The 10,083-nt window shown below is 46.0% G+C and overlaps 1 protein-coding gene across 1 annotated transcript; it reads left to right on the forward strand.

The window, feature by feature from the left end:
* Positions 1-4,857: 4,857 nt before the first annotated feature.
* On the forward strand, positions 4,858-9,096 carry LOC119290918 (mitogen-activated protein kinase kinase kinase 1-like). Its single transcript, XM_037569599.1, has 9 exons — positions 4,858-6,076; positions 6,647-6,731; positions 6,862-6,924; positions 7,056-7,213; positions 7,473-7,548; positions 7,657-7,716; positions 8,201-8,308; positions 8,458-8,718; positions 8,822-9,096. The coding sequence occupies exons 1-8, from the start codon at positions 5,079-5,081 to the stop codon at positions 8,683-8,685; spliced, it is 1,776 nt and encodes a 591-aa protein (XP_037425496.1). The 5' UTR covers positions 4,858-5,078; the 3' UTR covers positions 8,686-8,718; positions 8,822-9,096.
* Positions 9,097-10,083: the final 987 nt, after the last annotated feature.

Below are 10,083 nucleotides of genomic sequence, written 5' to 3' on the forward strand. Positions count from 1 at the left end.
CTTGGGCATCATCTTCTGCTAGATTAACCTCATCCTGTGTGAGCTGGCCACCATCTTGTGTTAGATTGACTTCCTGCTGTGGGAGTTGGCCTTCTTGTTCAGCAGCATGTGGTACTTGGCCAACAGCTTGTTGGTCATCATCTGACACATCATCGGGTATAGCCCTTGGCCCCCTTCTCACTTGTTTCTTTGGCAAAATGCCAGCCTTCCTTTGGTTGCATCCTTTGATGTTGTGGCCTGATTCATGGCAGTAGGAGCATGTTACCTTAACTCCATGTCTGCTCATCACCTTGGTTCCATCTTTCTTTTCAATCTCATAAGGTTGCTTTCTCCTACTCTTGTTTGAAGGCCTCCCTACTTTTTTTCATAGACAAGTGGCTTGATTTCACACCCATTCATCTTCTTCCACTCTCTCCTATCTCTGCAAGGCTTGATAATGGGTTGGTATGCTAGCTTGAATGCCTCAATACTGTGGCAAGAGTGCACCAAAGTGTCAGGGTCAATTCTTTCATGTCTGCAGCATGCAATTGCATGGTGACATGGAACTCCACTAAGATCCCACCTCTTGCATGTACAACTCTCTTCCTTGATGGCAACAATGTATGTCCTGTTCTTGTTGTCAACCTGGAAAATGCCATCACCAGCCCCTGAAACCATGCATGTAGCTGTGAGCTCAATATTCTTTTCAACTCTTTTCCTTATTTTTGGGCATATAGAGCCAGGCCAGTTCTCTACCTCCTTTCTTTTATTGTAGAATCTGACCATGAGCTGGGTTTTGATCTTGTCAACCATTGATCTGATCAGCATCTCCCTAGCCTCAAGGATATATTTGTTGAAAACCTCATAGTTGTTGTCCAGAAGGATATCACACTTAGGCAATTCTCTTCGGAAACCCCTGACCCAAGTGTTTGGTGGTAGTTTCTCAAGCCATGTGTAGGCTTCCAAGCTCACGGCCTTTAGTTCATCCATGTTTGCAGCCCACGGTTCAGGTGTTGTGCTCCTTGCACACTTCCATAACTGGTTCTTCAGTACATCTCCTTTGTGTGTTTGCTGAAAATTCTGCCATATATGCCTGACACAATGTTTGTGCTCTGAATCAGGAAAGTGCTGCCTCACTCCCTTGATCAACCCCTTTTGTTTGTCTGACATAATAGTCCATGGTTTTGTGTTGAGTATTTCCAAGTCACTCTTCAGGTTTGACAAAAAACATTTCCATGTATCAGCGTTCTCTACCTCCACAACTACAAATGCTAGATGGTAAATGCAGTCATTGGGATCCATCTCAACAGCACACAACATAACACCTCCATACTTGCTCTTCAGGTGACATCCATCTAAACATAAGACAGGCCTGCTGGCTTGCATGAAACCCCTTTTGTAGGCATCTAGAAAAAAAATAGCAACTTCCAAATAGGCCATCAATGACACCCACATAGAAAGAGCTACCTGGGTTTGATGTTCTGACTTCTTGTGCATAATTCCACATGCTGTTGTACTGCTCTAACTCATCTCCTTCAAGGACCTTCTTGACTAGTCTCTTAGCCCTTCTAAGTTTGCTCCTTGTAGCTTTCATGTTCCAGTCCTTCTGGACCACCCTTGCAAAATTCTTCATGTTCATGTTTTCATCTACTCTAAAAGAATCAATGTATTCTCCTGCCATGAAGGGATCAGTGAATGACTTCACAAACCATTTCTTTATGAAGGTATGCTTTGGATTGTATTTCTTGACCATCAAGCATTTTGTTTTGCAACCAAATGATGCAAACAAAGACCAAGGGCAACCTTCTTCACAAATGGCTTGAAGTCTTTTCCTATCATTTCTGGGGCACTTAATGTCAACCCTTTCCCTACAACTGTACTCTTTGATAGCTTTCCTCAGTAACTCAACACTTGCAAATGTCTGTACCACTTGGAACTCTGGTTTAGACAGGTCTTCTTCTCTGAAACTTTTGAAATTGAGCTTAACCTTATCTTCATCAGAAGAAGGCAAACACAGGTCCACATCTTCAACAGGATCATCAGGTTGTTCTTGGACTGCTAAACCTTTACCTTTATCACAATCAACATTTCTGCCAAACAAGTCATCATCATCTTGCAGATCAATATCTGAATCAACAAGTTGTGGACTGAAATCTTCATCTGAATCATGAATTGCTGAAGATCTCATTGCTGAATCACCAATTCCATCTTCTGCATCCATGTTTAAAACCCTACAGGTTTTCCTTCTGCCCGTGAACTCAAATTGAAATGTATGAATATATTCTCCTGGTTGAGGAGGACCTGGTATGTACTCCTCTTCTCCTGTCCCTTCCTCACTTTCTGCATCATACAATTGATCTTGCTCAGCCTGCTCCTCTTTCACTTGCTCAGCATTTTCCTCTTACACTTGGTCAGAATGATCCTCCTGCACTGGCTGTGACTGCTCCTCTTGCACTTGCTCCTCCTTAGGCCTTAGGCCACTGAATTTGGCCAAAGGAGGATCCTCATCATCAGAATAAACTGGAACAGGGGAAATATATGACCTCATGCTGTCATCATGATCAAGAAATATCTGCTGGAAATGGTTCCCATTCAGAACACAATCCTTCATGTTCTCTGTCATTGTGTTGTCCCCTAACTTAATTTCTCTTAAGCCATTCTTATAGACTGTCAGTCCAGGAACACACCAGTAAGCCCTTATCCTGCCCTCAAACTCATACCCAATTTCCTCCACCAGACTGGCAACAACTATAGGTGTCCAATTATCTATATCACAGTTTTCATACCAAATGGAGTGGCCCTTGTGATAACCCCCATGCTTGCCTGCACATAGAAAATAGCCACCATGTATGACCTAAACAGAGAAATGGTTGCTTAGGGGGCCTGCAAAACAAATGAAATGACAAAATCTAAAATTTTCAGACAGACAGTAATAACAGAGATGAAGACAATGCAACTGCACAATGCAACAACAGACAGTAATAACAGAGATGAAGAGACAATGCAACTGCACAATGACACAACCATGCTATTTGAGATCATCTGATCTAGGAAATTGACACAATGTAACTACACCAGTCTAACACAACTGTCAATGTTCAGACAAAAAAATGTTCAGTCAGTAATAACAAAACTGTCAATGTTCAGACAAAAAATGTTTAGCCACTTGAAGACATGACCCAACCATGCTATTTGAAAGCATCTTTACTACAAATATGCTCCGTGTAAGTGCACCAATCTAACCAAAATGTCAATTTTCATACAGGTTCAGAAATAGACAATGTAGACAAATGTATCAGATACAGGTTCAGAAATAGATAACTGAAAGTTCAGACATTTCCAGAACAAAATGATGGCATTCATGGCATATCAAGTAAACAAATGTATGATCTTTCATGTCCAAAAGCCCATTCCTTTGGTGGATCTGGCAAACACACAGTCATCTCATTAACAAAACAACATATGGTCGACGCATGTAACCTAATTTAAGCTAACATTGACGGCCAAAAAAACAGGGCATCCACTTTGCCTAACAATTCGAGCAATCAAAACCTTAATTACCTCTGTACAACCATATTTCATCTACAAATAACCTATCAAAAGGCCTAATGAAACCCTAATTTGCATCTGCCACTAACTTCACCATCCACAACTAAAACCCTACATGTGCACCCCTAAACCCGTGACAAAAAAAGATGGCCAAGAACCCTAAACCCTACCCCGTATGCGCAATTGAGTAGGGCGCGCACTCTTTCCCCCAGCTAAAACGGATAAATCGGGCAGAGAAGGTGCTGACGACGACGACGTACCATACAGCGGCGGCTCGGCATGATCCTGACGACGAGAGGGAGCGAGAGGAACGTCACACAGGCCCCTACCAAACGGAGCAGACGGCGGCGACTCGGCGTCCGACGACGAGCTCATGGCAGGCGTCGCCACAGATCGCCACGCCCGGCGAGGGGAGGGGAGCACCTCGGCAGCGACGACGAACAGGGGAGGGGAGCAGAGCGACTCAGTCCGGTCGGGTCCGACCAGGTGGATGGATCGGTCCGACCAGGTGGCCGATGTTTTATTGCCAGGCGTTTTTGCAATAAACCCCCTCATATTCCCCCGAACCCCCCCGCCCAGGGCGTCTTCTGATGAGCTGGTGGTCAAAGCCCGCGTGGACTCGCCAGTCAACGGCCAAGTCAACAGATACGTAGAGGAAATGATATTTTGGATCGTAGATGACCACCTGAGATAAGTTGTAGGACTGTATTTTGAGTATTTGCATGTACGAGGAGAAATGCGGCCAACGCGACAAGTGTGAGGACCTGTAGCGAACTTTTCTCTTACATAAACCTCAACCTCACGTGGGCGTGTTCGTGCCAGGGTCAACAGTGAACCAAAGAATGTGTATGGGTGTCATTTATGTTTTGGGTATTGTCATCGAGCCATTAGCCATGCACAAGAGCTTTTATACGTATTAATTAAGGAATGCTGCACTTTGCAGTGGCAGAGAGCCCGAAAGATACACGCGAGGGTCGTTCGATTTCGTGACACCAGACAATTCACTGTATGTTTCTTGGGACATGATGCTGCCTGTGTGATTTTATATCTCAAGCAAAGATAGTAGAAGTACGCTGGTTACCGTGTGCTGACTTGGCAAGAGGAGCAAGCAGGCACACACGGCAACCCGACGACGGTTCAGCCCAGGGTCACACGTCCGCCCACACGCCAGCATCGCACCCATTCCATTCCAAAGTAACCGCCTTGCTCCCCGGCGACCAAAAGGCGCCTCCGCCAGCCGGCCAGACGGCGACTGCGGCGAAGCTCCGCGCCGCGAGTGCCGCCCCCACGGCCACCGGGCGCCACCACAAAGGCGAAAGGTGCGAGTCAATGCGACAACGCACTCGTCTCCCCTCCCACTCCCACCTCGCCCACCAAAAAAACCCAACCTCGCGGCCGAAAAAAATATCCGCACCTCGCCTTGCCGTCTCCTCTCCTGCGCCACTCCCAAAGCCTGCCAGAGAGCCCTCATCTCTTCCCCTCATCGCCTTTCCCCCCCTTCCTCCCGCCCGTCCCGGAGCGCCGCCGCACCCCATGAGCAGGCGCCGCTGATGGGCCGGCCGTCCCAGGACACCGCGACGTCCACCTCGCCGTCCGGCTCGTGCCGCTCGTCCAAGCGCGGCCCGCGGCTGGACCGCCGCAACGCGTCCAAGAACATCGGCTACGAGTACGACCCCGCCAAGCTCTTCTGCAGCTACCCGCCGTCCCCGTCGCGGGCCTCCTCGGCCTCGGCCTCCGCCGCGCCCTCGGTCGCCAGCTCCGTCGACCTCAGCAGCTTCCGCATCGGCGGCAGCGGCGACGGCGGCGGCGACGTCCAGCTCCTCTGCCGCAACCTCGGCCTCTCCGGCCCCGAGGACTTCGCCATCTCCCTCACCGACTGGGAGGCGCACAAGGCCTTCCGCTCCTCCGCCTCCTCCTCCGCCTCCAGCTCCCCTTCCGCGCGCTCGCAGCCCGACCGCCCCGTGCGGGAGTCCCCGCTCCGCCACGAGGCCGTCGAGGAGCCGACCTTGCCCGCGGACGCTGATTTCGAGCTCCCGGCCAAGGAAACTGCCAGGGACCCGCCGGTTGAGGCGCCAGTGCGGCCGGCATGGTTGGATCCGCCGGAGCCAGCCCGTCCGGATGTGAAGAAACCAGGCTGCGAGGGAGGGATCAAGGGCGTGCGCCCGCCGCCGGTGATGCTCAAGCCACCGCCGTCGATGGCGCTGCCGCCCGCCTCCCAGGCGGGCTCCACGTGGGATATCCTGCTGTCTTTCGCGCCAGAGGAACAAGGGCAACCACAGGCGATCAGATCTGTCCCCGACTTTGGAGACCCGGATGCCGAGGACGAGGATGCGGCGGAAGTGTTGACGTTGGAAGATCTCAGGCTGGGGGAGAGCTCCGAGGAATTCACAGGCACATCCTCGATATCCACGACAAACGACGATGAGACAACCGAGTCTATGTTCTACATCTCGCCCAACGGGAGGTTTAAGAGGAAGATCCGGTCGTGGAGTCGAGGCGTGCTCTTGGGGAGTGGCTCCTTTGGGACGGTCTATGAGGGGATCAGCGAGTAAGTTCTCTCAACTCTTCAGAGGAAAATTCATCGTTCCTTATATGCTGGCTGTTAACGTTATGCTTAAGATTAAGAGCTCAATTTGCTATGTTCGTTCTCAGATAACCTAGGCCTAGGGTATGTCCAGAAGCCTTGATCAACCCGAGTTGTGTAGAGTGATCCTCTGTTTGATTAGAAGCTCACTGGCCACAATTTTAACTCCTAAGAACTATTGCGTAGCAAAATACAGATGCCTAGCCTAGTAAATAGTAATTGAATCATCTTCAACATAATGCTTAGTTGTGGTCAACTAGAATTAGTTAGAGTCAGAGTGCTACCCAATTCCGAACCAAATTCACTAGAATAGAGGGGAATATGATCATTTGTTTTGCCAAAATATGCACTGCATCAGTTCCAGTTCTGAATTAGTATGTGGTATTCTTAATAAAATGGATATTCAGCTTCCGGACATGAAGGACTGCAGCATCTGTTGTTCCTTTATTAGTCTGCTCTTATGTTTTTCTGTCATAAGTCTCTACATGCCGTTCTACTTCTGCATCTTATGTTATAATGATTGATGCTTCACAGCGAGGGTGTCTTTTTTGCTGTCAAAGAAGTGTCCTTACATGATCAAGGGAGCAACGCACAGCAGTGTATTTTCCAACTTGAGCAGGTTGGTCTAGCTGGTTGTTTATATCCTTGATAAAATATCAGAAACCTTGTCTTTAACTACTCATTTCCCTCTATGTTCGATGGTGTATTCTGAAATTTGGCCTGTTATTAACTTCCATTCTACTTTTCAGGAAATTGCACTCTTGAGTCAGTTTGAACATGAGAATATAGTACACTATTTCGGAACTGACAAAGTAAGCTCCTGATCTTCCGTTTGTGCATCACTTTGTTCCATTGTTGAAGCAACGTTGTGCTCTATACTCGTAGATTTCTTTGTGCTTATTTCATTTGAGACTGATAATCATCATTTGTGTGACTGTTGCAGGAGGACTCGAAACTTTACATCTTCCTTGAACTAGTGACCCAAGGATCTCTTGTATCTTTGTATCAGAAGTACCGCCTACGAGATACTCATGTTTCGGCATACACAAGACAAATACTTAATGGATTGAATTACCTACATGAGAGGAATATTGTTCATAGGTAATATGATTACATCAGTTCATGTACCAATGATATTGGGTTTTTGGTTTACCATGGTGTAAGATTAGCTGTTTTTGTCTTGCCTTCTGAATAAATATCACCTGACCCAAATTGACAAGTCTTTAGGGCATTATGTAATGTTTTCGGAGATACTAAATGTGCCAACATACTGGTGCATGCGAATGTGGTATTCTTAATTGACAAGTCTTTAGGGCACCAAAATATTGCACTGCTTACAGTTTAGAATATCATCTTGCAGAGATATTAAATGTGCCAACATACTGGTGCATGCGAATGGATCCGTGAAGCTTGCGGACTTTGGACTTGCTAAGCAGGTCCGCTACTTTCTTGTAAAACCTGCATAATTTTGTGTTTGAACTTCGATTGTAGTTATCCATGCACTAACTTTGTGATTTAACGTTGCTTTATCAATTGTCTTTCAGACCTCCAAACTCAATGTGCTAAAATCATGCAAAGGAACTGTATATTGGATGGCACCTGAGGTATATCACCACACTCTTAAGATCAGATTAGCATAGTCTCGAATTCGCTTGTTTATTTTTACCCTTTTCCTTTAGTAATTCATTGAGAATAATTAATTAGCAAGTAGTAGTATAATCCTGAGGTAAAGGGGGGCTATGATAAATAGTATTAAGAGTTGTGTATGCACTGAAATACAGCTTGGACTTGCACACTACATCAGTTCAGTTTGCTTACTTTTCCGGACCTTTGAGTATCGTCATGGCTCACAACTAGTGACAACTATTAAATTTGTAGTTCACACTGTATGTTGACGCTTAGTGGAGTAATTACGTGAGTTACTAAGCGGTTAATTTAAGTTGGATTGGTTCTCTATGTTCTTTATTCGCTGTGGACATTCTTGGTTTTTGGCTAAAACAAGATAGTATTTGGCATAAGCATGCTGTCATGTATGATATGTCCGTACCTTTTCTATTATTATTCTAAATGGACACACTGAACTTTCAGGTCGTCAATCCCAAGAAGACATATGGACCTGCAGCTGATATATGGAGTTTGGGTTGCACGGTCCTAGAGATGTTGACACGTCAACTTCCCTATCCTGATCTGGAGTGGGTGAGTAATTCTTCATTTGACATCCAGTAGTGGTTCTTGCATATTTGAATTCCAGTGTTCATTTAAAATCTGAAAAAGGCATCTGGTATATGTAATTTATTGTTCGAGTTTCATCAGATTCACACCCATTATTGCAACTTGTTCTGCAGACTCAAGCCCTATACAGGATTGGTAAGGGTGAACCACCAGCAATTCCAAGTGGTCTTTCGAAGGAAGCTCGTGATTTCATTAGCCAGTGTGTAAAACCCAATCCAGAAGACAGACCTTCCGCGTCCAAACTTCTGGATCATCCTTTTGTGAATAGATCTATGCGATCTATACGGTCCATGAGGACATATACACGCCCAAATTCTTCTACACGTGGCACGAGCGGATAGAGCTGTGGACAACTCTAGCATATCGGCTGAATTGTAAGTTAATCTTATGCACTACGCAGCTGCTGCCGGCTGCCATCTGTCTTGTATATAATCGTCTGGTTAATCTGACTTGTAGTGCTGCTTGTTCTTTCTGCAGATATTAGTCCTCACTAATCATGCAGAGCTGGCTGGAAAAAAGGACGATCCTTGTAAACAGAGTTGTCAACCAGCATCTCTTGTGTTTTGTTAGTTGATTCTTTTCTTTACCAAATTCTGGTGATCCGGCTAATATTGTTCTGCCCGGGGAGTAGAGTAAATGTGCATCTGAGCCTAGTGTAAAGTAGGAGAGGACACGATGTAAATACGCATGGTGACTTGATGTCAATGTCATGGTGCTGAATGGAATGAGAGAGATTTCACTGGTTGTTCCAACTGCGAGGCAGAGGGGAGCAAAGAGTAAAGAACAGGCGTGCTCTGGAACTTCCTTTTTGATTGTTCGGATTGCTGACCACATACATCACGTGGTATGCTCTGGAACTTTCGATAACGGTGGCAGCATGGCCTGGAACTGCGTCCCTTCTTGTTGGCAACTTCTATGCTGAGGCGGGACCGTACGGCAAAGTTTTCTTTGCATTGTACGGGCCTTCCTATGGAAATTCCTCCGCTGGCCGGTGGTCGCCATTTGGCATCTATTGGTTGAGCATAGCTCACGCGTATTTGCTGACTTATTAGTTTTTCTTTTTTGTCTCTGTGCCTGCTTTGTTTCTTTGTGAGAAAATCAATGCCGTGTACAAATCGGTCGGGAACAGGACGTGTATACAGTTCAACCATAAATAAGTCCCGCCATTCTGTTAAGATTTGTCGTGGAGGTGTTAGGGGATGGAGAATCAATTTCGAAAAACGGTTGTCAAACTTTTTTTCCAGATTGGTGTTCCCAGGTGTAGAAAGCATAGAAACACTGTGAAGTGAGGAGAGCTCCGAACTGAGGAAGGAGGTACCTGGTTTGGGACTTCGCCAACTCTGTTACGAGAAACTCGTGTTCTTGCTAAAAATATACTACTCTCTCCGTCCCAAAATAAATGTCTCAATCCGTTTGAGAGAAACTCGTGTTCTTGATAAAATATACTACTCTCTTCGTCCTAAAATAAGTGTCTCAATCCGTTTGAGCTATAGTATATGCTTGGATTCTCATGACTTCTTCGGAACAAAGGAATTTCATATGATTAGAATCATACATACAATTCTCCTATAGGCCCTTCCAATTATAAGAACCTGTGAAGTTTCATTGGGAGGAAATTTTCATAGGGAGGATTCCAAACATGAGCTTCTTTGTTTTCTTACTCCGACGCTTGAGGTGTGAAATCCTAGGAATCCACAAGACATGGCGCTCAAACTATGGTGTTATTCCAACATTCTAGA

The sequence above is a fragment of the Triticum dicoccoides genome, chromosome 4B (assembly GCF_002162155.2).
Source record: "Triticum dicoccoides isolate Atlit2015 ecotype Zavitan chromosome 4B, WEW_v2.0, whole genome shotgun sequence".
NCBI classification, from domain to species: domain Eukaryota; kingdom Viridiplantae; phylum Streptophyta; class Magnoliopsida; order Poales; family Poaceae; genus Triticum; species Triticum dicoccoides.